Source organism: Ictalurus punctatus, chromosome 17 (assembly GCF_001660625.3).
Source record: "Ictalurus punctatus breed USDA103 chromosome 17, Coco_2.0, whole genome shotgun sequence".
In the NCBI taxonomy this organism is placed as follows: domain Eukaryota; kingdom Metazoa; phylum Chordata; class Actinopteri; order Siluriformes; family Ictaluridae; genus Ictalurus; species Ictalurus punctatus.
Window position 1 is genome coordinate 8,142,622 of NC_030432.2, and position 26,869 is coordinate 8,169,490.

Sequence of the window (26,869 nt, forward strand, 5' to 3'; positions counted from 1 at the left end):
CTTTAATAAAGGCAATTTAAGCCTAACGATAAGAATGTATTTTTTTAAAGTGGCGTTCTTATTTTGTTTTTTAAAGAAGAGGTTAGACAATGTCAATGCTTTGCAGCAAGGCTGTTCCACTATGGGAAAGTCTTCAGGATATGCAACTTTTCTGACAAAGAGATGGGAGAGGGAGAGATGAGAGAGAGATGGGTGAGGGAGAGAGAGACGGGTGAGGGAGAGAGAGACGGGTGAAGGAAAGACTGTTTATAGCTGCTTGAACCCCCAGCACCCCAACAAATTAATGCATTTGTGTTTTATAATCTTAAGAGCATATTAATGAGATTTTGTCAACCAAATCTAGACTAAATACCAAATTATAAATATATATAAAAGTGTTTTCATCGAAAGATTAAGACTGAAACTAAATCTAAACAGCCATGTAAAAATCTCCATGCTTTCATTCAGAAATATTTTTTATTTTGGAACCTCCACCACAGAGTTAGACTGCAACGCAAATGTCTACAAGGGACCAGGGAGAGACATGTGACAGTGGTGCTCTAGTAATACACTACATGCACAATTGAACACCATTTGAGATTCAGCATGCATACCATGCATTTATTGTCACCAAGTGTCAGTTTAGGACAAGGCATATAAAATATATTAATGGATTTTTGCCTTAAATATGTTAGTAGGTAAGTTTGTTGAAGGAAAAAAAGTAGTATTAGAAGTGAAATTTCATAAAATTTTTGACCTCTCTGGAGCAGAGATGCAGTATTGGCTTTTATGAAGGTCCAACAGACTTGATATTTTGGTGTACAGAGAAAACTGGAATGAAAGTATGAATGCCGACCTTGTGTGAGTGACGTATCTGATGCCCGGCGTCCCTCTCGGAAGCTGACGGGTGAGCGGTTGTGAGTCTCTCTCCTCTGTGAGCTCAGCACGTGCATGGCTGGGTTAGGCGGAGTCACACGGCTGATGAAGGGCGGAGTCACACGACTAATGGACGCACTGGCTAGAACAGCTTCGTTTATAGGGGACGCACCCTCCAGCATGCTCAGGTCACTGTGCATAGAGCCGGTGTCGTACTCGGAGTCCATGCTGCCCAGCGAGAACAGCTTCCCTACAAAACATTCACAATATATACAGTGTAAGCAGAGCTGGATTTCCAGATAGCAAATCCAAACATCAGACTCGTCTGGTGATGTTTAGCCCATAGTCCACCTCCAATTACTCATGTCATGCTGAAAACAGTCATGAAGGCGAATGTGTGCTTCTTTCGAGACATGTGATGCCAACCTCTACATCTTTTCCAGCTGCTGCTCGTGCTATGTCACAAGTTGGCGTTACACACTCGGAGGAAAGTGCTATCTGCCCTCTTTTGCGTAAATAAACTCACAGATGATTGGCTAATGTTGCTCTGATTGACAGGGGAGACACAGTAATGCCATCCCTCCCACCCAAACAGCACGGGCAATTTTACTCTCACATTTACAACATTAAAGGGCACACAGCGGCTTAGTGGTTAGCGAGTTTGTGCGTTGAGGGTTCGATTCCTGCTGCGGCCCTGTGTGTGCGGAGTTGGGGGAGGTTTCCTCCGCCAGTCCCAAGACGTCTATAGTGTATGAATGGGTGTGTGAATGTGTATGCGATTGGCTCCCCGTCCAGGGTGTACCCCGCCTTGTGCCCCATGCTCCCTGGGATAGGCTCCAAGTTCCCGTCGACCCTGAAGGACGAGCGGTATAGAAATTGGATAAATTCATACACTAGACGGTAGAGTATACAGTGCATAGTGTAAATGTATAGTACATCATTTGGGAGACAACTTTAGTATTTACTCTCCAAAGCGTGTTTTCGGGACAGAAGTAACACAGTGAGTAAACACACCCCGCGCCACCCACAGACCAACTAATCGATAATGAGATTTGTTGACAACGAGTTTCATAATCGATTATTCTCGATTAGTTGTTGCAGCTCTACAAATTAGAAACACCTGCTGTCCTTAATCTCAATGAGCCACCCAAGAGGAGTTGTCCTGTGATCATTTTGAGCATCAGCTGACCTGTGTTGCTCAGCACTCCGGGTTGGTTGGTGACCTCGGACAGTGTGTGTCTGCGCTGGCCAAAGCGGGCTGTCTGGTAGGCATTGAAGGCGTGTGCGGCTTCCTCTTCAGCATCCGGGTCCTCCGTCTCGATGCCTTCGTCTATAGACGTCTCCATCATGTTACTGGGCGACGACGTGCTGGACTTCCGCACGGCCACTGGAGGCAGAGGGTCCAGCATGCAGCCGTCCACCTGAACACAACAACAGTCAAACTTATTAAAGCACTGGCAGCTTTGTCTATCCTAAAGCTGGGCGATATATCGATATAATATCAATATCATGATAACTGATTTCGCCATACACTTTTCTTAGATATTGTTGGTGTGGTGATGTATTTTTTTTTTTTTAACGTTTTTAATAACTACAAAACGTTGTGAAACATATCGTGTATCCGGAAAATGTCTGTGTATGATATGACATTTTGCCATATTGGCCATCCTATATTATTGTATTACATCATATCCAAGCCTTTGTTAAGACCTGTACGCATTTCCTTTAGCCACGAGCAAACCTAGACCATTTTGAAAAGATTGTGAGGTTTCACCCACATGGCTGTAAAAACGCCTCGTATAAGAAGTACTCGTTATCACTATTACCCTTTGTCCATCATATACTGTTCACACACATACACGCACACACCGCTGCCCAATCACACATCAAGACTTATGAGACTTATGAGGAATTATGAGCTTAGAGCTGACAGCAGAAGATTTGGGAAGACATGAGCTAATGCATGGTTGTGGGGTTGAGTAAGGAAACAAATGTCTGGAAGCCCTTCTTCTTTGCGCTCTGTTCCTCTCCCGCTCTCTGTCTTCCTCTCTCTCTTTCTCGTTGCTAGTGTGCGTTTGTGAGAGTTTGGGGATGGGGGTGGGGTGGAAGTCTGGAATGCAGGGACAGGAAGTGTGTTTTGGCTGAAAGGCCAGTCAGAACTCTATTCAGGCCAGAATCAACTGAGACATGCAATCTTTCTCTCTCTCTCTCTCTCTCTCTCACACACACACGTCCATAACTGGCATGGATCATCTGGATGTGTTGCCAGGGAAACCGGAGCCCTGAAGCTGCTCGAAAGAGAGAGAGAGCAGCTTTTGTACAATTCCTGATCACAGTTTCCTGCAGCATACTGGGGCAGGAATGCTGTTACTCAACACACTGAATGAAAAAAAGAGCACAGGGCGAGTCAGCCGACCCCCCCGACACCCCCCCCCGACATATGCATCACGAGGAGTGCACACGCTTCGTGGCGTTTGTGATCAAAGTTATTACCATCATGGGACAGATTATGTAATTCTCACCAGAGGGGACTTGCTGTTCTGTCACATTTTAGAAATGTTACGTATTTTAGAAATGTAATGCTTTTCATATTTATTACAAATAATCTGTAATAATGAAGGTAACATGTTTTTTAAAAACCCTCATTAAAATGCTAACATCTCTGGAATATGTCAAGAACAAAACAATGAGTGTGTAGTGTAATTCAGTCTGACACCAAGCAGGGCAATCCTTTATGGATTAATTTTTTTTTATTATTATTATACTTTCCCACAGTAAATGTTTTATTCTTCTTATACCACAGCCAACATGTCTCACCTTTTTATTCATTTATAGTTACAGTTAATGCTGTGGAATGTCCATGAAACACGTTAGTTCCTGTTGCCACTTGCATTATAGCAGCTATAAACAACAGCTTGTCATCTTTATCGGTAGATAAACCATGAAGCCCTCCATCTTGAAGATCTTGAGGACTTTACTTCCGACAGTTACGAAGAACTGACACTGGAGACTCATTCCATCCATCCATTTTCTGCTTTTAACGTTTATCCTACACCGGGTCGCGGGGAGCCTGGAGCCATCTGGAGCAATGTTTTACTCACCAGTGCTTCACAAAATGCTCACAATCTTACACTGCTAGAGTTTTAACACAATGCCAGTACCTGCAGCTGTTTAGTGCTCAAAAACTGTATATATTTTTTTGCGTATTTGGATTTAAACCTGTGTGGGCAAGGTTAATACCAGAAGGTTTTTTTTTTTTTGTTGAGAAAACAGAGGTTCGTACCTGTCGGCATATTCTTTTAGGACGCATTATCTGTTCCAATCCGAATAACGTAACCCTAGTATCTATATCGTGTTGCTCTAAAACACACAATCCCACCACCTAACATGAAAGCTTTCTAACACAACAACAGTAATAGACAACAGCAGCCACTTTGTGTGTATTTGTCTTTTCTGTATCCATAGCTGGGTCAGAAAGACGTGAGTGAGGCAGACAAGGCTGTTTGTGTGGTAAGTCACATGGACACGCTGAGTATTTGTGTGTGTGTGTGTGTGTGTGTGTGTGTTGGGAGACAGGGGAGGATGCCTGGGCTGGGGACGAATGGTCAGCTGTCACGTCCGACGCGCACCGCAGCCAGCAATGTGTCTCTTATGCAAGTCTAGCAGCTGTGTGTGGACTGAAGGCTGGTTTGGGAATTATCTCTCACCCTGCTTCTAGCCTCGAGTGGCGAGAAGGAGGACGAGGAGAGAGCGAGAGAGAAAGAGAAAGAGAGAGGGAAAGTGAGGAGAGAGAGGGGGAGAGAGAGAGAGAGAGAGAGAGAGAGAGAGAGAGAGAGAGAGAGAGAGAGAGAGAGAGAGAGAGATGAAAGCAGTGGGCATCAAACAGCCTTCAAAAGATCCTCCAAAGACCAAAAGCCTCCTGGAGAGCATTTTTTTGGCGCAAAACTGGCAGTTGCTAAGTTGCCTGACCAACACCGAATGTGGAAATGGTCTGGGTGATGCACACACACACACACACACACACACACACACACACACACACACACACACACACACACACACATACACACACATATGGAGTCTCAGTTCCTGCCTGCAACAAGCTGCAATCACTCAACTGAACTGTGAGCACTGAGCAATGCCATGTTGTCTTTTGCAATATATGATAAAACTGCCCTTAGGAAAAAAAAGCCCAGACATGAGTGTTGAAAGTTTCTGTCCTACAGTGCGATGGAGAGATAAAACAGCCCGCACTCACTTTGGGAGTTCCCACCTCCTCCTCCATGAGGCTATGATCAGGAGCACAGGAGGATTGTGGGAAGGCGTAGGAGTCGGCGCCGGCCTGAGGCACAGCCAGTGAGCGCAGCAGGCGCACATTTTGGGGCATTAGGCTCACCTGGGGAGCACCGCTGCTCGACTGCAACGCCGAGAGACATAATCAGTCCATGACATAAAATACAACAACAACAACAAAACTAACATAAAAAACATGACATATATTACAATAGCTGATGTTAGAAATCATGAGGATGGGTTCACCTTCACCATGGTCTGATCAGCAATGGTGCTGGGTCTGCGCTGGCGAGCATCCAGACGCGGCTCCACGGGGAAACTGGATCTGTGCGCTCTCAGTCTCTCCACCAGCAGGTAGTAAATCGCAGCAAAGTGGTTATAGCTTTTGTTTTGGAGAGACTGCAAAACATAGCGAGAAATCTTAATCGTAAATTCTTACAATTCTCTACTTAATCAGCACAATTTGGAGATTTCCATACTCTAACATACCTACTGAGGTGTTGCTGAGTAGGACAATTACCAAACTGTGCTGAAATTCATCCCTATAGAACACCACTTCGGCCCTGGCACCAGCTGAAGCATTCAGCCTATTGTTGAAAGGTCATGTGCTTGAATCTGACAAGGTCACTGGGCATGAGTCCAAGACAGCAAAACTGGCCCTGCTCTCTGGATGGGAAATATGCCCTTCCTCTTTCCCCTGTCAAACACTAGCCAATCACGGGCATTCATCAGGTCATGTTTATGGAAAAGGACAGTTATCTCTCCCCTCCAAACTCCTTCAGCTGCACTGTGATGCTGCATGATTTGGCCTTAAATTAAGCTTGTCTTAAACTAGCTGATAGCAACGAAACTACGGAGAACTTGCAACAAAATATCGGCCCTCGGTAACCGTGCAATTAAACACACGATAAAACTTTCTTTGAACATCTACTTGAACCCCTTTTCACAGGATTGATACCTAGCATGGAAAAAAACGTCGTAAACTTTCACTTTGTGTTGCTCCAGACTATCCGAATATTTGCAACATACAAACTATTGATATTGGTCAGGCTCCATCGATGTAAGGAATAAAACAAAAAGAGGCATGACAGGGTGGTGTAACACAGCCCAGCAAAACAAAACGGAGTTACGTTTCTTACAACAACACACTCTGAAGTCCCTGTTACACCACTGCAAACTGCCAATGATTACAAATGTTTATTTACTGACAAATAACACATCGTGCTTTTTTAATGTTGAGGATTGTCCGAGGAATTAGTTGGCTCACATCACGTACAATACAGCAGCTATAAATAGTCATTCCCTCACTACCATCTCTTGATTTCTATCGAAATGAATAAGACAAAATTAATTTTTTTAAAAAGGAGCAAGACACTGGATACCACAAATTCTCTATCCTGAAGACATTTCCACTGGTGGATAATTTACTGGCCGTTCCACAGTAAAAACTGATACCAGGGACATCCTTCCATAAATGCTCATTGAATTTCTCCTTACAGAAAACGCTACCGTATAAATGATGATATGTTTTGCTTTGTACGATAACAACACGTTGCGTAATTTGTTTACTATTAGTCTTACGTAATCTGACATCCGAGTTACTGTAGAAACAATAACGTATTAGAATGAGCGAATGTGTAACTGCGATTTGGCGGCCGGATTTATTGTTATAGAAAATTAATCGACACCTTCTGAAAAATTAGATTCTGGGATTGAACAGGACTCAGAAGTGGTCAGGAGCGCAATTTTCGATAACAGCAGCTCTGTTAGAGAAGTAGTTCTTGGCTGTTATAAATCATTGCCACCTTATTTTTTGACTTGTTTTCATAATTTGATTTTCTTTTACACATTTTGTGTCTCATTGTGCTTTATTTTATATACTTTCCAGATACTGTTCTTCCTCTTTGCTGTTGTACATAATATAAACCAGAGATATTATAATGTACTATATAAATACATTTATTATGAGCTTAATTAGACGTAATTTCTTGGGCATTGTTCTAGTCTGACCAATTGGTTGGTTGGTCTAGATCATGTCTCTCACCTCTACAGTCTTGTGTTGGTCGATGCCGAGGCTGTGCATGAGCCGCAGCACCTGCTCGCTGTACTCTCCCAGCCCGATGTCGTCCTCGGCCGTGCTGGATTGCTGGTAGAGAAGGGGTCTCTGAACGGGAACATCCAGCACCATCCACTTGTGCTCCTTAATCTGAGCCACCGAGAGCCGCTTGGACGGGTCCAACACCAGCATCCTCCTAATCAGATGCTCACAGTCTGAAAAGGAGGTGGGAGAAAATGTGACATTCAAAATCTTTGATGATACAGTTTTACAGGAGTTTGTGAACATTAAACATACAACAAGCCCAGTACGATTAGTTAAGAGAAAGAGCTTCAATAAATACTCAATTTTGAACCTAATTTCGGTAGTGCAAGTGTGATTTCAACACATTTCCCTGGACTGGGAAAAGAACCGAGAAGCTGTTTGCTTCGAAATAATTATTGACTGGGCATCAGTAAATGTTCAGACATATTTTCTGTAGAATAATTTCATGAATTCTACATGAAAGCTATTATGAATTAAGCTTTAATTAATGAATAAAACAGTGTGAGGCATGCTTCTATAGGAAAATAATCAGTGATGGAGTTACTGTTACCACCATAAAGTACCTCAGCTACAGTATTTGCCAACAATCTTTTATTTATTAGAGAATGACATGTCATATGTTTTATCTGCTTAAAGTTACAATTACAATTAACATTTACATTATAGTGGCTATAAACAGTAGTTTCCTCACCAGTTATCCTTTTTCATGTCTCTTGAAGTTAAGAAAAAAACCTGCAGCTTGGAAAGCGTCTGGGTTATGCATGTAACCCTATTCCCTGAGATGTTGTGTGAGCTTCACGCTGTGGGAAGTGCTCTCGCGTGTGACCGGTATCTGAAGTCTGTGTAAAATTGCCGTGGTCAGGTGACGTGACATTTCAGGCATTGTGTGACTATAAAATGGCACTTGTAAAAAATTGTCATCAGACTGTATAATCTAAGCGAAGACACGATTCACAGATATGCCTCATACGATAAAGCTATGCAACGTCTCGTTCCCTTCTCAGGGAACAGAGTTACAAATGGAACTCAACATTGCATGAGCTTCATGCTGTGGGAACGAGTATATCCATTCTGTCTTACTGAGGGTATGGCCTGTCACAGAGGCTCCAAATGGCTCTGATCAAAATGGCAGCCACGTAGACAGTAATTGTAGAAGGAGCCAACCTTGCTGAGAAATGTTCTTGTAAGAACTTCGGGACTGTAGCCATTGCACAATTTACTTGGTCTCACTGATGTTTCTAGCGTTTAACATGGTCTCTTCAACCTCGGTTGAGAGACCAGAATCTATGAGCTGGTGAGCCTCAGGGGCCAAACTCACAGTTTCCATGGTTCCGGCCGAGGGTGATAAATCAACCCTCTGGCTTGAGACAACAGATCCCTGCAAACAGGAATCTCCCAAGGAGTGCCATCCAGCAGAGATATTATCTCAGAGACCCATATATGAGCTGTCCCATAAGGCCAAACTGTATGAATGTTTGTGGCGTTGACCACCTCACCGCAGCACACACATCCCGTAAGGGTACCCCTTAGATAAAGCCTTTGAGGAGGCGACCCCCCTAGTGGAATGAGCCCCTATGCCCAGAGGCGAAGCGAGACAGCATGCCTCATAAGCAATAGAGATTGCTGCCACTATCCAATAGAGATGCACTGCTTTGATGCAGCATCACCTCTACTGTAAGTACAAAGAGCCCTCACTTGTCACAGTAGGTCTTCACAGAGATCTTCCTCATTCCGGTGTAAAGAACGGAGGAGGGGAGTAACCCTGCAATACTACTGGCTGGGCAACAGATGTAGGCACATTGGAATAATCCAGCCTAGAATATATGGAGGCCTTGGCTAATCCAGGAGCAAAGGCAAGGCAGGAAGGGGCAACCGAGATGTCAGGGCCCACAAAAAGTGCTACCTTTAGAGTCAGAAGCTTCTCTGAAGCTGACTCAAATGACGCTGACTCAAATGACACCCGACAGACCAATCTGGTGCTACTAGCAGCAGACGTAGTACGATTTTGGTCGAACTCTTGCTACAGCCTGTGAGAGTAGAGCAATCGGGGGAAAGGCGTACAGATGTGACCTAGGCCACGTGAGTACCATGACATCCAGCCCTGACCTTTGTTTTTTTTGGTGCAGGAGGAGTGAGGGCGAACCACAGCAGGCAGCATGTTGTCTCCTCGGAAGCGAGCACGACCATGTCTGCTCTGCTGAACCTCCACCATATGGACTCAGCCACTTGTGGATGGAGCCTCCAATCCCCAGGCCTCAGCCTCTGCCTCAACAGGATGTCTGCCTCCACATTGCACTCACTGACAAAACTTCCCCTCTGCCAGAGAAGAATTAGTTGAGCCTTCCTGAACAGGGGACGCGAACATAATCCTCCCTGGTGTGGAGCCACACAACACATGTGTGCAACGGTATCTCACAATAACTTACAGGCCTTACAAAATACATAGTTTTCATGGATATGAACTTTTGTATCAGGATACCTCCTTTTACTCAACTCAGTGAGACAACACAGCTTTGCCATCCCTGTACTAGGGGCTAACTGCCCTAACAACCTCTCGACCCTGACACCTCCCACTGCGGCCCCTCAGGACCGCTTCTTTTTGCCTTTTTGGCACTGATTATCATTTTAAATCCAGCCTACTAGCAGGCTGCCACTGTGGCCACAAGGCCCCCCTGGCGGGCCTCCACACTTGCCTTCTGTGCCTCCCTCACAGTTCAGCAGATCTGCCTGGTAAGCCCACAAGCAAGACCCTCTGCCGCATAGGCATCGCCAACCAATGCAGAGGTGGTCTTACACGGCTTGGATGGCAAAGCCACAAATCACAGAATTCAGTGTTGTGTATAAACCTGTACAATTTCTGGTCATGCGTTATGAATGTACACCAATCAGCCACAGAATTAAAACCAACTGCCTAATATTGTGTATGTCCCCCTTGTGCTGCCAAAACAGCTCTGACCTGTCGAGGCATGGACTCCATAAGAGCTCTGAAGGTGTACTGTGGTATCTGGCACCAAGACGTTAGCAGCAGATCCTTTAAGTCCTGTAAGGTGCAAGGTGGAGCCTCCATTGCTCGGACTTGTTTGTTCCACACATCCCACAGATGCTCGAACGGATTGAAATCTGGGGAATTTGGAGGCCAAATCAACACCCTAAACTTGCTGTCATGTTCCTCAAACCATTCCTGAACAATTTTTTGCAGTGTGGCAGGGCGCCAGTGGTTTTAATGTTATTACTGATTGGTGTAAATGTGTGGGTCATGCACCGATACCACAGAAAAAAAACTGTGTTGCTATATATATATATATTTTTTTACTGTGTTGATTCAGTGTTGGAATGTTGAGCAAAACTACAGATCAGCTTTGGTAAGATTTTCATGTTTCCTCCTAATACCTTTAATATTAGACCTTATTGTTGGTAAGTTTCGATTTGAGTTATATAACCACGCATTTTAAATCTGTATTGACTGAATTCAACTGTCCGTAGAATAAACAGATTATCTGTTCATCTTTAAGTTCTGGGAAATTATTGTCTGTGATAATCACTCATAAAGGAGAAAGCAATATGGTTGAAAAAAAAAAGTGTTTTTATCATGTCTGGCATCAATAACAGTTTTATATCCCTACTGCTGGGGCTTATAAAAACTAAAATCAATCCACACTGCTGACTTTATTAGTGCAATAAAAAGAGACACCAGTGACAGCGCTGATTTCCTCATCCTTTCTGTTTCTTTGACAGATAGAAAATTCTCACAGTGCAATTTAGAACAAGATAGAAAGACACCAAAAAGGAGCATATAACAAGAAGAAGAGAGGGGAAAGGCCTAGAACAGTAAGTGTCCTGTAGGACAGCGATAATAAGGACACAGTTATATGTATGAAGTAGGCAGTGTAGCTACACACAGGAGCAGTAAACAGCACGTACTGTCCCTGGAATATGCAGTCTATGTGAAGAGCAGCTGGGGAAAAAAGGCTCACAAACTCTGCTTTGTAGAGGAGCCAGACAAAGCTGGATGGATGTGTTCCACGTTATCTCATCCCAGGGACCTTTGTGTGTCATTGTTTGCGTGTGAATCGTGAATCTGATGAGTTGGCAAAGTGAAAGGGTTAATATGTTCTGTGCTTTCTCAAGTACATCTCTTGTCCACTCCACTTTATGAGTCACTAAATTTCGACACATGGTACTTTACTTTAACACTGAATGACCCGGTGCTTAAAAATCCAAAACTCACTCATAGTCCCTTTCTCTTTACTTAGGGACACTTTACATCCAGACAGGTCTCCAGTGCCTTTTTAGCGTTGGAAAGGCACTTCGGATGCCATGGCAGCTTCTGAATTGCCCACCCACGTCCACCGTGATTGACTGGTAGTGAATAAATGTGAACTGGAAACGGCTGGGAGGCCCGACTGCATGTCTCGCACCCTGCCCTCAAACACACTTATGATAGAAAGTATTGGCTGTAATAAATCCATCAGTATAATTTCATTCCTCACAGCGAGTTGGAAGTGCCATTCTTTTTAAACAAATCGGGTTCTAAGAGCCAGGAATATTTTACAGACCGAGCAGCGGAGACAAACGCTACATCATCTCATAACCTATTCTTTTTGAAGTTTTTTTTAATGGATGGATGATTTAAACAAGATTTTACTACAGCACTCTTGAAATCCTTAAACGTGATTGATCAGAAGGTGCTGATTAATGTTCTACAACAGCAGCTCTGATTTCAGTGAGAGCAAATCAGAGTTTTAGATAAATGCACTCATTTCTACAGGGTGTCCAAAAAGTCTCCATATATAGGGAACTATGTAGGCCAGCACTACTTTGGTTGCACCATTTTGGATGCTCGTGGATGTTTACTTCTGGGTTCTTGGTTCACTTCCAGTCATTTTGAATTTGTTAATAAGTTTTGCGACAATCAGAACGTTTACATGGACAACAATAATCCGATATTAACCCGATTAAGACAATACTCTGATTAAGAAACTACCATGTAAAAAGGAATTTTTTATTACCTTAATCCGATTAAAGTCATACTCGAAGTAAACACAAATTGAATTAAGACATGTGGCTTATTCCTGTTTTAGTCGCATTATCGATGTGCATTATAGACATGTAAACAACTTAATCACACTATTAACGTTGTGTGAGAGTTTTCACCGCATTTTGCAACAGGACACATACACAGACGGCAATGCTCAACCGTTTGATGGCAAACAAGAGAGCACGGCTGCGTCCCAAACCGTGTACTTACCTACTATATAGTAGGTGAAATACATGTATATAGTAGGCGAAATACACGTATTTTGGCTACTATATAGTAGGGTACTATATAGTACTATATAGTATGCAGTTTGGGACGCAGCCCATGGCTTCAAGCAGTCGTCTATTTGCACGTACAGCATGACAATTAACTGCACTTGAAGCTTTCGTAAAATTAAAAATAAAAACACCCAAAACTCTATATGGTACCATGACGAAGACGAACTGTGTGTCAATACGTGAAATTCTGGAGGGAACGTCGGACGGCGTGGCGTGGGGACGTAATGATGTGTGACGTTAATCGATCTATGTTCTATAATGTAAAACGGTTACATGAAAAGAGTATTCTAAAAGCAACTAATGTAAACACCTTAATCACAATATTGTCTTACTCAGAATAAGGTCAATAATTAGATTATTGCTGTCCATGTAAAAGTGATGAGTGTTGTGTGTGATGTGCTCGCCATATTTCCTGTTAAAGTCCATCGCAACCTTGCGACAGCTTCCCGATCCAGCCATGAGAATGATTTCAATACGTTATTCTTTTGCCATTCTTAAACGCTATCTGGAAAAAACTATATAATATAAACCAAGTATGAAAAATTTTGAAAGACCAAGACTATTTTGTTAAAAAGTGTTGATTTCCACTGTGGAGACCTTTGGGGCACTGTAACGTAACAACATGCACAAGGACGTGTATTGTAAACGCTCCACATAAACAGATTTACAAATGTGTGTAATTGTTGATATTGTGATGTTTTCTTTGAGGAGATTTTGGGAAGGAGTCTCCAGTGTCAGCACATTGCAACATTCAGAGACAAATTCTCTATGTAGGATAAGCAGTATGGAAGCTGGATGGATCGAAAACACTTCAGGATATGCTGTTATTGGAAAATAATCAACGTTGCATAGCTTTGTCATATGGGGCATGCCTGTGAAGCGTGTCTTCACTTAGATAATAGAGGCTGATGACGTGGTTTACAGGTGCCATTTTATAGTCACCTGACGCCTGAATTTCTTTTGAGAGGCTAGTGATGGAACAATTGTTTTTATACAGTATGTTCAAATCTAAGTGATAACAATAACTAACATGTTTTGAAGACATTTGAAGAAAATAAATGTAACTATGCTGTAGTACAAGAAGAAAAAAGACTTCAGGAGGGGGGCATGGAGGCTTGGAGGTTAGCACGTTTGCCTTGCATCTCCAGGGTTGGGGGTTCAAATCCTGCCTCTGCCCTGTGTGTGTGTGGAGTTTGTATGTTCCCCCTCTCTGGGTACTCTGGTTTCCTCCTCCAGTCCAAAGACATATGTTGTAGATTGATTGGCACTCCTAAATTGTCCGTAGTGTGTGAATGCGTGAGATTATGCCCTGCTGGTTTGCAGGGTGCCCCCTATCTTGTGCCCCGAGTTCCCTGGGATAGGCTCCAGGCTCCCTATGTATGATAAGCAGTATGGAAAATGGATGACTGGATGGAAAACACTTCAGGACATGCTGTTGGAAAATTATCGGAACATATTATTGGAAAATAATCAACTTTGGGATGGTAACGTTAAATCTGCTTCACTTCAGACGACATCGTTGACTATGTAAGAAATAACACGCAACAGACTGTTCTGTTATATGAAACTAGTACATTTTCATATAGCAGCATGGGTCTGAAGTGTTATTTTGCTTATACCACAGCGATGTGCAACATTTCATTTATTCATGAACGACACATCACGCTTTTTAATGGTTTATAGTTAGAATTAATGTTGTTGAACATCTGCAGGACAAGTTACTTCCTGTTCTCACTTGCATTATATAGCCACGATAAAAAGTTTTCCCCTCACCAGCGTCTGCAACTCCGTGCACACGTGGGAAGAGGTGGGATTTGAACCCCTAAAGCCAGACGTGCGACTCAAATGTGCTAACGTCTAAGCCACCGTGCCCCCCCGAGCTGTTACTCTAGAATCAATATATTAGAACAGGCATATTAATATTAACCTATAGTTCATGTTACAGCTGGAACTACTGTCCAAGCCCTGCTGTTATACAAAAACAAAGCTCACCTTCTGACCACTCAGATTTGAGAATTCAACTGACCTGTGGTATAAATTTCAATGCACCCTGTTGTGTTTTATTCCTTAGTTAGTTGAGCTTGAGTTAGTTTGAGCTGCTTTTCTCTTTTGAGTCAGCGCAGTACAGCTGTTTATATGGAATCAGTGTTTAGACCTAACAGATAAGTACATTTTAAAATGAAGGTGCCCATTTAAGTTTACATCGTAATAGGAGACAAGCTGGAAGAAAAAAGTCATGAGCATTCTGCTTTAAATCAAGTGCTGAGAAAAGTTCAAAAGCCTCCGATTATGTTTTCCATTAGACCATGCAACTCAGTATAATCTTTCTCATATGAAGCTGGAACAAAAACAGCAACAGCCCCATCTCGGTCAAACCACTGGCATTTTCTTTGCTCGTACAATAAAATTTCATTCATGTGTATTACACCCGCCTCCTCTGTTTGATGGACAGCGAAGGTCGTCTTACCGTTCTGAAAGACTGTGAGTGCTCACGGTTTTCCAAAGGGCGTTCTGATATAGTATAACGAGCCCTTTAGGACAGCGGCCTGGATAGAGATTGGAGGAATACACCAGTGTTGTTTTCAGGCTAATTTCCTGAATCTGTAGCATGTGTGTGATTATCACAGACAACAAATTTCTTTGTACACTTTATGAGAAGACAAGAAGAAGAAGAAAAAAGCCTGTTTACTCAAAACTAGCTTATCTTGGAAGTCCAGTTGTTGGAGCAGTCAATAAGCTATTAAAGGGAAAAGGAATTTTTGTTTTTCTAAATCTTTACATTTCTATTCATCTAAAGGTGTCGACCTGCGAGCTTTATTTTTAGATTGTAATGGTTTTAGTTTAGAACTTGCATTATAGAATTATGAATTCATTTAATTTGAAAATAGAACAGATATGTTAAGTATTATGGGATATGAACTCATTAGAGAATATTTATATCACATTCAAAAAGGGGGATGAAAATGTTTGAACTGATGTTTTGTTATTTTCCAATTATTATTATATGAACTGTAATATATGTGTGTGTGTGTGTGTGTGTGTGTGCATAAATAAATAAACAAGGTTTTCATTTATCTTTGATATATTGGTTTCACATATATATCAAAGATAAATGTATATATATTTATATATATATATATATATATATATATATATATATATATATATATATATATATATATATATATATATATATGTAAACATGAAGACATTTAGTGTTTTTCAAGTAAACATATTTTCCGTCCTCGACATAGGGAAATGTCCCAGCAGACGCGATGGATAGTTTAAAGCTGAAATACTGATTACATTGAAAAGTAATACTGCAAATACAATTTTACATCTGGAGCTTTTTGAACTTATACATACTTATAACATTCCTGGAAACGGAAAAACTGGAAATGATCCTCCGGATGTGCTGAGTGAATGTGTGGTTCAGTCTGCACTAGAGAAACAGTGTGCATGTGTGTGTGTGTGTGTGTGTGTGTGTGTGTGTGTGCGCGTGTGTGTGTGTGGGTGAGAGAGAGAGATGGAATGTGCTTGCTCTGTGGGGATGCAGTCCTGTGCGATGAGGACATGCAGGGAGGAAATGTAAAGTAAAAGCACACAATGTTCTTCCCTTTGCATTCGGAAAACAGCTCAAATTGCTTGACTGAGAGGAGGTGTGGGGGCTGGAGCCCCGCCCATATGTACACGCAAGAACCCATCCAGGAAGCAGCTGGTGTGTGGACTTGCGCTAGGTTGATTGTGTAAAACACTTGAATAGGATTCAATTGCAGGGTGAACACACTCGTGGAATTCGCTAACTTGCTATATTCAATTTCAGAGCCAGGTTTTCAATTTCTTTTTTGTTCCCATTTGCCATTTGTCAGGCAGCAAAAAGAAACTCAAACTTGCTCACCTTCAGTCATGAAGTATGGGATTCGGAAGCGGCCCTCTAACACGCGCTGCCTTAACACAGGTAGGGAGGGACCGTCAAAAGGCAGGGCTCCACACACCAACACATAAAGGACCACCCCCAAGCTCTGCAACACACACACACACACACACACACACACACGCACACACAGTAAAATTGTTAACGGTGCATAACCGGATAACTCAGCAGATATACACCACGCATTACGTGTCAAGGTGCAGGTGCTGTCACATGACTCCTCTCTCTATCTCTCATGCACTGAACAGGCTTTTGGTTTACACACTGACGTCAGACGAGTTCAAGAGGTCGCGCAAACAGCCTGTCAGATGACTAATTAACCGCTCTGGTGTCATCTAAGTAGATGGGATACTTTGTAATACTTTGCAGGGACACTTTGAACGTAACTGAAGCGGTGGTGCTACACCGAATATGGAAATGCTCCTCAGAATAAAACACACAGCAGAAAATGTTTTGTGTTTATTCTCAGCAGGAAGTCATACCATCAAAGTGTGTTTTATAGGGCAGTGTGAAATGTTTAAACCAAAGTAACTTATTTCTGTTCTCCAGTCACTTTCAGCAAGATTACCTATCTTGCCCGGGTGCCAAACGTATTGAACGGGGCGGATGGGGGCGGAGCTATAAGCAGTACAGCCCACTGATTGCTCAAATACACGAATAACGATTATCACTTGAGTCAGACAGCCTTTGTTTTGAAAATGAAATGCGTCTGAAAAGCACTGTCTATCCACTAACCAGCAGCAATGTTCAGTAGTAGTCTTGTGACGGTCATAATATCCATCCATTTTATGTACTGTGTTTCCTACACAGGGTCGCGGGAAGCCTGGAGCCTATCCCAGGGCACGCGAGGGCACAAGGCAGGGGACACCCTGGACGGGGTGCCAACGTATCGCAAGGCACAATTGCTCACCCATTCACACACTATGGACAATTTTAGAAATGGCAAACAGCCAACACGGGGAGAACATGCAAACTCAATGCACAAAGGGCGGAGGCAGGAATCGAACCCCCAACCCCGGAGGTGCGATATAAAAGAGTTCATACTGTTACTTTTGTGGTGTAACATCATCTTACAGGTTTCATAGTCCCAAAGGTAGAGTGGATAAGTATTGGCACCCATGTGATGATTTATGTGTTCTCATCACCATAACAGAACAATAACACACTCACTGTGGCTCATGCTTCGTGGTTTGCAAGAAACAGCACCACATTTGTTTTCACTTATTAAACCATATATGCCTGTCTTTTTTTTTCCCCAAAGGAAATCCATTTGAAAAGTGGCATTCTACTTGCTTACATCCTTTTCAAACATTTTTTAAACTTTTTTTTTTTAAACCTGTAAAGGAATTTACTGATGTAATATCTCGAACATGATTTCATCATTAGGCTATTTCCTGTTGAATTGCTGGTTCTTTTTTGAAGCCACAGAATGCTTACCCAGATGTCCAGCTGTGGCCCTTCGTATTGCTGTCCTTCAAACACTTCAGGGGCGGCGTATGGTGGGCTGCCACACCACGTGGCCAAAGGCTTTCCCGGCTGGAAGAAGTTTGCGAAGCCAAAATCTGTAGAGAGACAGAGAGAAAGGCAAGATACGAGTGAAGGGATGGATGATAAACATGACAGATTGCTCTGTTTTGGATGAGGGGGTGGACTGGTGGAAAGGAGATGAGTGAGAAGAGCGAGACTGTTTCTCTCCAACAGTGGCGCACAAATCAGAAGGGGATTAGAAGCCTGACTCACAGGAAGCACACACTGACTGACAGAAGCCTGAATTTACAGCAGCATTTGTGTGTATGTGCGTGTGTGAATCAGGTCGTGAGGAGGTGGGAGAGATAATTACAGCGAGACATATGCTCATTAACCCTCATTCCCCGGTGCGAGACAGTGTCTTCGGCTTTCAGCACCAAGTGCAGGACAAATGCACCGAGAGAAGGTCCTGAGATTTTTCAATCTGAGCTGCAGAGCATAATGAATCATCTCTGATGTCATTACAGTTCCCTTGTCTCCACGATCAGAGCTTGGGGCCATCATGATTAAGTGTAAATCTCCATTTTTGTCATTAAGGTTGTCATTAACATCCTGGGCTAAGTTATGACCCGTAATAAGAACACAAATCGAGATCGTTAAGCAGCCTTACAAGTATGCGAACAACTAAGAACAAACCCGATTTTATTTTACAAGCTTTGATCTTTCTTACACTACTGAGTTGAGGCAAAAAACAGACAACATGCTATAGCGGCACGTAACAGAAGCCGCCCTGATTACATAAAGCCACTCGATCCGGCTGCTTTATCCCATGATAACTGCCAAGCATGTGCCACACCACACTCAGCTGGTATATCAGTATCTAACATCTCGATAACAGTACACTCTAGACTGCAAAACAAGCCTGAATGTTCTATCAGCTGCATGAGCAGTCAGACTGGAAGCTGGTACAGTAAAGTCACAGAAAAGCAGCCAGGCTTTTTTTTTTTTTCCTTTTTTCTTTTATACGGTCAGACACACTGGGCAAAGTGCTTACAGATTAGATAGAGAGTCTGTTCATGGCAGAACAATGGGGCAAGGTCGCCAAATATGGCATGCAAACAGAGCAAAGTCTAATCAAATTCCCCACCCCTCCGCAAAGTAAAATTCCTATAGTGGCACCACAGGACACTGGATCGACCTGAAAGTGTAATACAACAACAACACAAAAATCCATGAGCACAGTTATCCTAATGAGTTACACAAGGTAACCCAAACACAAAAAGCTGCCTTGATAAGAAGAATCTGAAACAGTTTTGTTGCAGAAGGTGAAGCAGGGCAGATGATGTTATACAACAACCTGGTGCCAAGCCCAACTCATAGAATTCGTAAACCAATCATCACAAAGAGAATGCTTCATCATACCATCCCAGAAAACCTGAGTGCTTCACACAGTAGTACAACACTGGAGAACCATAAACTGAATAGTGTATTGTGTTTGAAATCGGTGGCATTTGTTTTGGCGTGATTATATAATTGTCTCATCAATAAAAGTAATCCAAAAATAAACAAATAACATCGGCTTACCCATAAGTCTGTGCAGCACAATCAGAATCAGAAATGTAAAGGGTTATGTACCATGTGTTTAGTGAAGGCAGGGTATGAGTACATAGACACAGTGTGCTGTTTTTTTTAGAAGCGGTCCAAAAATCATTGTCATTGTCCATAGTGGGGGTCCAATCACATCCAGACTGAATTAAACCAGTATAACCCAAACACAAGCAAAGGTCACAACCAGGAAGCAAAGAATATACAGGGTGTCCCAAAAGTCTCCATACATAGGGGAAATTAACACTTTTTAGCAAAATGTCTTCCAAAAGTTTTCATACTTAGTTTATATTAAATAAATAAACTAAGTATGGGGCATACACCGCAGGACAGTGATGGCTTGGAGGTTGAGGCTCTGGGTTACTGATCAAAAGATGAGGGGTTCAAGCCCCAACACTGCCAAGCTGCCACTGTTGGGCCCTTGAGCCAGGCCCTTAACCCTCTCTGCTCCAGGGGTGCTATATCATGTCTGATCCTGCGCTCTGACCCCAACCTCCTAACATGCTAGGGTATGTGAAGAAAAGAATTTCACTGTGCTGTGATGTATATGTGATTAATAAAGACTCATTAGATTATATCTATTTTTTTTCAGATAGCCTTTTCGAATGCCTTTGGACAAAAGAAGAATGTATTGAAATCATTCTCAGGGCTGGATTGGGAAGCTGTCACAAGGTTGCGATGGACTTTAACAGGAAACATGGCAAGCACAGCACACACACATGACACTGTTACCAAACTTATTAACAAACTCAAAAAGACTGGATGTGTTGCGGAGCACCCGAGAAGTGGACGTCCAAGAACATCCACTTTCGAAAGCACAAACCGACATGGTGTTGGCAAACACAGTCCCCTGTGTATGGAGACTTATGGGACACCCTGTAGAAAGAAGGCACGAGGCTTAACCTTAACACAAATGCCCAGGGTTTATTTCCCACCATGATGAGCACTGATTTCACCTCGTTTTTGTTTTGAGAAGTGGAATTCATGACAAGTCATTTTGTTTTGAGAGGGGGAATTCGTGACAGGTTAATACTTTCGGCATGTTATCAACTTAATCTTAATATGCATCGGTATAGTGTATGTGATTACCGCAGAGAGAATTTTGACAAATTTCCCTATAGTAAAAAAACAACAACCTGGAAGCCCTATTTACTTGAAACTCATGTCATAATGGAAGTTGTTCAAGTCAGTCAACAGGCATTTAAAATTCTAATCTACCACCACTTACATTAACAATAACGGTCTTGAGATGAGACAAAAATGAGTAGATGCCAACTTTCCAACGATGGAGCAATATAGAAAATTTCCTGAAGCTTCTGTGGTGTTCAAACACAATCAGACAGAAACTGAAGAACTTCTGTGTTTGCGTGTGTACTTTGGTCATATAGAACCAAAAATTCCTTGTGATGGAAAAACTAGCCCCATCTTTCAAAGGACGAATTAAGAGTTTAATTTACAAATGCCTTTACCTCAAGAATTCATGAAAGAGTTACAGATTACTGGCTGCCCCAACAACTGCTCTTGAGTTTTGAAAAAATGGTTTTTCAGATATTTTCTTAGTACGGGAGGTGTCTCAATGTCTCTCCATGGTAATCACAGATATGGTGCATGGAAAGTAGTTGTAGAAGATGTAGAAGATGTCTATACCATGTCTACAACATCTCACCCATTCAATGCTCTGTAATGATTTCCTAATCGGTGGCCTCTTGTTTCTCATGCAGCAAAGTTTTCCGCATCGAATAGATTCATGCGGATTTAATTTGTTCCCGGATAAACATTGAACGTGGACGTGCTGACTGCTTATTTACCCTATCAGAGCTGCACAAAGACAGTTTTGATGTACGATCTGTTAAACTGCGCACAGGACTAGCTTCAGCTTCACTCTGCTCCGCAAAGGATGCATGATTTATAAAAGTAGATTCAATCAGAGGAGGTCAAAAGATGAATGGCATGTCAGTGCTGCAATTTTGTCTCAATTCCTGTGAGTAATGGAAAAAGAGACTGAGGCCAGGAGACAAAATGATGGAGGGATTAATACAAAAGGGGAGGTGAGAGGTATGAAGGGGAGGTGGAAGGAAAAAACATCTGAGATGTGTGAAGCAGGGACGGTGAAGACTCCTGAGAAGAGCTGACCCACTTTACAAGCCGAATGCCGAGCGGTAGAGATTGACGTCAATGCCGCCCCTGCTGACATTGCAGAGGTGAGTCCCTTGGTGCTCCATACTGCAAGCACTCCTTATTATCCAGCCCTTTGACTGCAGCTCTTATTAAAGCAGAAGCACATAACAGCTAGCTTGATTGGTGTGCTAACAAAAGCTCGGACAGAGGTCAGCAAGCTCTTTCATAATGGAACCCTCCTGTGGACCCAAATGTACACTGAGTTCACAAAGGCTATCATAGAGTGAGTACAACAGCCTTGCGCAAGTCTCCGGGGATTCAGTCATGACATGCTCTTTCTGCTCTTTCACAAGTGTCTGATGTCCATGACGTGTCTTCCACTCCTTCATGTTTGCTTAAGAAGATGACCAAACCTGTAATTGATCCTGGGAAAACAGATGAGGCAACCTGGGGCACATCTGTTTCACACTTTGATGGGACGGCGTAAATGCATATGGCTGACCACTTTGAGTGTCCAGTGCTAATTTGGAACTCTCCCTGAGCTCCACATATAGAAATGTTGCTCTTTCACACTGCAGATAAAAGGCTACGCTAAAACTATGACCTTTCTCTGAGAGCCTGCAGATCTAGGTGGCTTCTGAAGGTTTGCCAGAGCATCAAATAGAGGGCCAAACAAGATGGCACCTTTGGGGATGCCTGGCAGAATGAAAACTGTACTATTAGTCTTTGCCTCAGATGCTCTTCTCACACAACTATTATGTTTTTGGCTACGAGCTTCAGAATCCTAAAGGTTGCAATCTGTAAAAGCAGACGGTTTTTGCCCTCTAGAAATGGACCAGACTTGCAAGTCAGACTTATTGGATACTTGGCTGGATCGTTCGTGTAGCTGTCATTCTGGTAACAGAAACCGAGCTGGACTGGAGGCCTCGAATACCATGTAGCCCAGAGGAAATACTGTTTGTGGATGCCCGTCTGTATCCGTCTGGTCGGCACAGGATGTGCCCGTTACAGCCGGCTGACTTCATTACCTCCAGAATATCAGATCCATTTCTTGGAGCTCCACTTCCTAATCAAAGCACACCTACTCATCAGGCTGAACCCGAGTCAGATCAAATCAAGCCCCACTTTCCTCATTTTGCAGGGATGTATCTCACTAGTATCATTTCACTTGAATCTGGCTCTTGTTAAAGTCACTACCAGGAACCAGACGCGTCTGGCCCATGTGTGTTTAAGCGCCCCTATCGTGTCATTATCTCCTTCCACACATATCATTTTGCATCATCATCTGTATTAATAACAGCAGCATGTGTTTACTGTAAGCAGTGTTCCTGGAGGAATTAAAACACTGGGCCAGAAAGGATTGGAGAACCGCTGAAGTCACTGGATACACTGCTGAGGATGAAGTCAGAGGCACAATTATAATCAGAGAAGGGCTCGGTTTTAAAGCGCCCACGGACATACATCATAGGCGAAGGAGGATGACATGACCATGACTATGGAATACTGTACACAAGGGTTGTGCAACGATCAGAGAATTATTCTTCCACACTGTCATGAAATTACACTGAGCTTTACATATCAACTTTCTTAGATTAAAATGAAGTTTCATGATGAAGCTTGGTCGTAAAAATTTATTTATTAGTATTTACTTTATAATGACTATGATTTGTCAGAAGGTCTTTCATGATTGGTCCGACAGTAAAGCCATCTGTAACTCTTATTGAAAAATAATCAACAATAGAGTGGTCACAGTAATTCCGTTTGGTATGAGACCACCCCATCATTATAGGATTATATTCCTATAACAGCAAACCTCAGCATGTAGTATTATTTATTCATTCTAATAAGTAGAATTATTGTATTCTACTTATAGCTAGTGTGCACCATTATTTCCAATTAAGAACCTGATTTATTCTAAGGTCTGGACTTCAAATAAATAATAGAATAAATCTGTGCAGGTCTAGTGCTTACTTCTAGTCATTAGTTGCCTGCTTCTGAAAATTCAGTGGTCCTGTTTTACCTGCGATCTTGATGTTCATGTGTCCATCCAGAAGCAGGTTCTCAGCTTTCAGGTCCCGGTGTACAACATGGCGGTTGTGGCAATATTCCACTGCTGATAGAATCTGCCAGAACTTGCGACGGGCTTCGGGCTCACTCAGCCGTCCGTGTTTGGCCAAATAGTCTGTAAGATAGAAGTGAGGATTAAATCTCGAAAGCACATAATATACAGTCCCTTCCAAAAGAATTAGAACAGAAAGGCCAACTCTATTGTTTTTGCTATACACCGAAGACATTTGGGTTTGAGATCAAAATATGAATATGAGAAAACTGATCAGGATTTCACATTGTTAACATGTTAGAAATTGACCCTGCCCATTTTTCAAGTGATCGAAATATTGGAAATTGTGATTACCAGGTGTTTCTTGTTGCCCAGGTGTGCCCTGTTAGATTGACTGTTTAAACAGTTAATAGCTCTGAATGTCTAATCGTGAAGACTACATTTGTTGTTAAAAAGGATAAACCAACATGAAAATCAGAGTGCTGTCTATGGGGAAAAGAAAGCCATTCTGAAACTGAGAAAAAAGAGAAAATCAGTCAGAGCTATTGCACAAACATCGGGAATAGCCAATATAACAATTTGGAATGTCCTGAAAAAGAAAGAAACCACTGATATACTAGCGACCAGGCAGGGAACAGGTCAGACAAGGAAAACAACAGCAGTTGATGAAAGAAACATTGTGAAAGTTGTGAAGAAAAACCCAAAAACAAGTCAATGACATCAACATCCTTCACATGGCAGGGGTGAAGGTATCACAATCACCATTTGAAGAAGATTTTGAAAGCAGAAATATAGAGGCCATATTACAAGATGCAAAGCATTCATCAGCGGTAAGAATCTGAAAGCTAGATTGGAATTCACAAAAGTTCTGGAACCTCTACCAAAGTGAAGGAAAGGCCAAAGTGTGGATAAAAAAAGGATCTGCTCACGATCCAAAATATATAAGCTCATTGGACAAGCATGCTGGAGGTAGTGTCATGGCTTGGGCTTGCATGGCTGCTTCTGGAACAGGCACACTTATCTTTATTGATGATGTAACTCATGATGGTAGCAGCAGAATGAATTCAGAAGTTTACAAAAAATAATGTCTTTCAATTTACAGAGAAATGCATCCAATCTAATTTGGAGGACACAACAAAGGACTTCATCAGGAGGGAAAAAGTGGAAGGTTTTAGACTGGCCAAGTAAATCACCAGAATTTAATCTAGTTGAGCAGCATTTCACCTCCTGAAGATGAGACTGAAGGGAGAACCCCCCCCCAACCAAACAACAACTGAAAGAAGCTGAATTACAAGTCTGTGAAAAACATCACAAATGAAACAGTTTGGCGAGGCCAGTGGGCCGCCGGCTTGATGTAGTTATTGCAATCAAGGGATATGTGACCAAATATTAAGTGTAATTTACTTTAATTTACTTTAAGCCTATCTATTCTTCTACTATTGCTCAAATAGAAATTGGATGGTCTGACACCAAAGGTGAAAAGTGATCTTTCAAGCTCAAACGTATTTAAACATGCTTTTTATTTACAAAACGCAAAATGTTTTTAAGTACTCCCGAGAACTCCCGAACCAAAACAGCCCCAAAGCGTCAATGATCCATCTCCATATCTTACGGTGGGTATCGTGTTATTTTCCTTGTCTGTAGTCCCCTTTTTGTTGCCAAACATGCTGATGATGTGCATGACCAAAAAAGTCTGACTCTGGGCTGATCTGACCAGGCTGACCGGGCTGATATGAAATGATCAAACTGCAATTCAACTAATACTTGGGGAAGATTTTCTATGAAAGGGCTTCTGTCTTTCTGTCAATTCTAAGCAGCTTGTTGGTAAACAGCTTATATGGAAATGGTGTTAACAGTTGATTTTGAAACTTATGATTCAGCTAAAAAGTGTCAAATTCAAAAACTGTGCTCTTATTTCCCTTCGGGCTGTTATTTACCTGTGTGGGTCAACAGTGTGCTAATAAGTCCAATTCCGGGCAAATTTCTAACTGTTTCATGCATACGAAACTTTTTGTTAAGGCCCTTTTTGTTTAATGGTGTGTTTAATGGTATTTTTAACCGCTTATGTGTTGTTCTTATATCCATTATCTGATTTGTGCTCTTTTTTATGTTGAAAGTTCTTTAGTTCATCACATTGTAGTGGATAACAAAAATATTTTACGTGTGTATAACCTCATATCCATCTCCAGGGAAACAGGACATGTTTAACAACAACAACAACAGAGTTCCTGGGGACTGTTTGAGAGGAAATACTATTTTTTTTTTTTTTTTTTTAAAAAGGAATAGTTCTAATGAAAAACAGAAATCGTTTCTCCCACCGTGCTGAGTGGAAAACTTATTATAGTGTGCAATGCTTATTTTAAATAAACACTGTATATAAAGTTGATATATCATAAACTTCAAGACAAACCGGACAGGAAGGCTTAAACGACAAACCAAGTTCTGTGAATTGTTTGACATTAATTTGCTTGTTTTTTCTTTTTAAATAAAACATATTAGAATTTATATATATTTATATATATATATATATATATATATATATATATATATATATATATAACACACACACACACACAGTATCTCACAAAAGTGAGTACACCCCTCACATTTTTGTAAATATTTGATTATATCTTTTCATGTGACAACGCTGAAGAAATGACACTTTGCTACAATGTAAAGTAGTGAGTGTACAGCTTGTGTAACAGTGTAAATTTGCTTTCACCTCAAAATAACTCAACACACCGCCAGTAATGTCTAAACCACTGGCAACAAAAGTGAGTACACCCCTAAGTGAAAATGTCCAAATTGGGCCCAAAGTGTCAATATTTTGTGTGCCCACCATTATTTTCCAGCACTGCCTTAACCCTCTTGGGCATGGATGGTTCACCAGAGCTTCACAGGTTGCCACTGGAGTCCTCTTCCACTCCTCCATGATGACATCATGGAGCTGGTGGATGTTAGAGTCCTTGTGCTCCTCCACCATCCGTTTGAGGATGCCCCACAGATGCTCAATAGGGTTTAGGTCTGGAGACATGCTTGGCCAGTCCATCACCTTCACCCCCAGCTTCTTTAGCAATGCAGTGGTCATCTTGGAGGTGTGTTTTGGGTCATTATCATGCTG

The 26,869-nt window shown here is 42.0% G+C and overlaps 1 protein-coding gene across 1 annotated transcript in view; it reads right to left on the minus strand.

The window, feature by feature from the left end:
- Positions 1-26,869, minus strand: part of sik2b (salt-inducible kinase 2b) — a 58,298-nt gene that overhangs the window by 8,248 nt on the left and 23,181 nt on the right. Inside the window, exons 4-11 of the mRNA XM_017490521.3 lie at positions 23,710-23,871; positions 17,937-18,061; positions 16,464-16,587; positions 7,193-7,419; positions 5,395-5,547; positions 5,114-5,272; positions 2,045-2,276; positions 836-1,105 (exon numbers count right to left, since the gene is read on the minus strand). Coding sequence (XP_017346010.1) covers positions 836-1,105; positions 2,045-2,276; positions 5,114-5,272; positions 5,395-5,547; positions 7,193-7,419; positions 16,464-16,587; positions 17,937-18,061; positions 23,710-23,871 — 1,452 coding nt within the window. The remainder of the gene's footprint in view (positions 1-835; positions 1,106-2,044; positions 2,277-5,113; positions 5,273-5,394; positions 5,548-7,192; positions 7,420-16,463; positions 16,588-17,936; positions 18,062-23,709; positions 23,872-26,869) is intronic.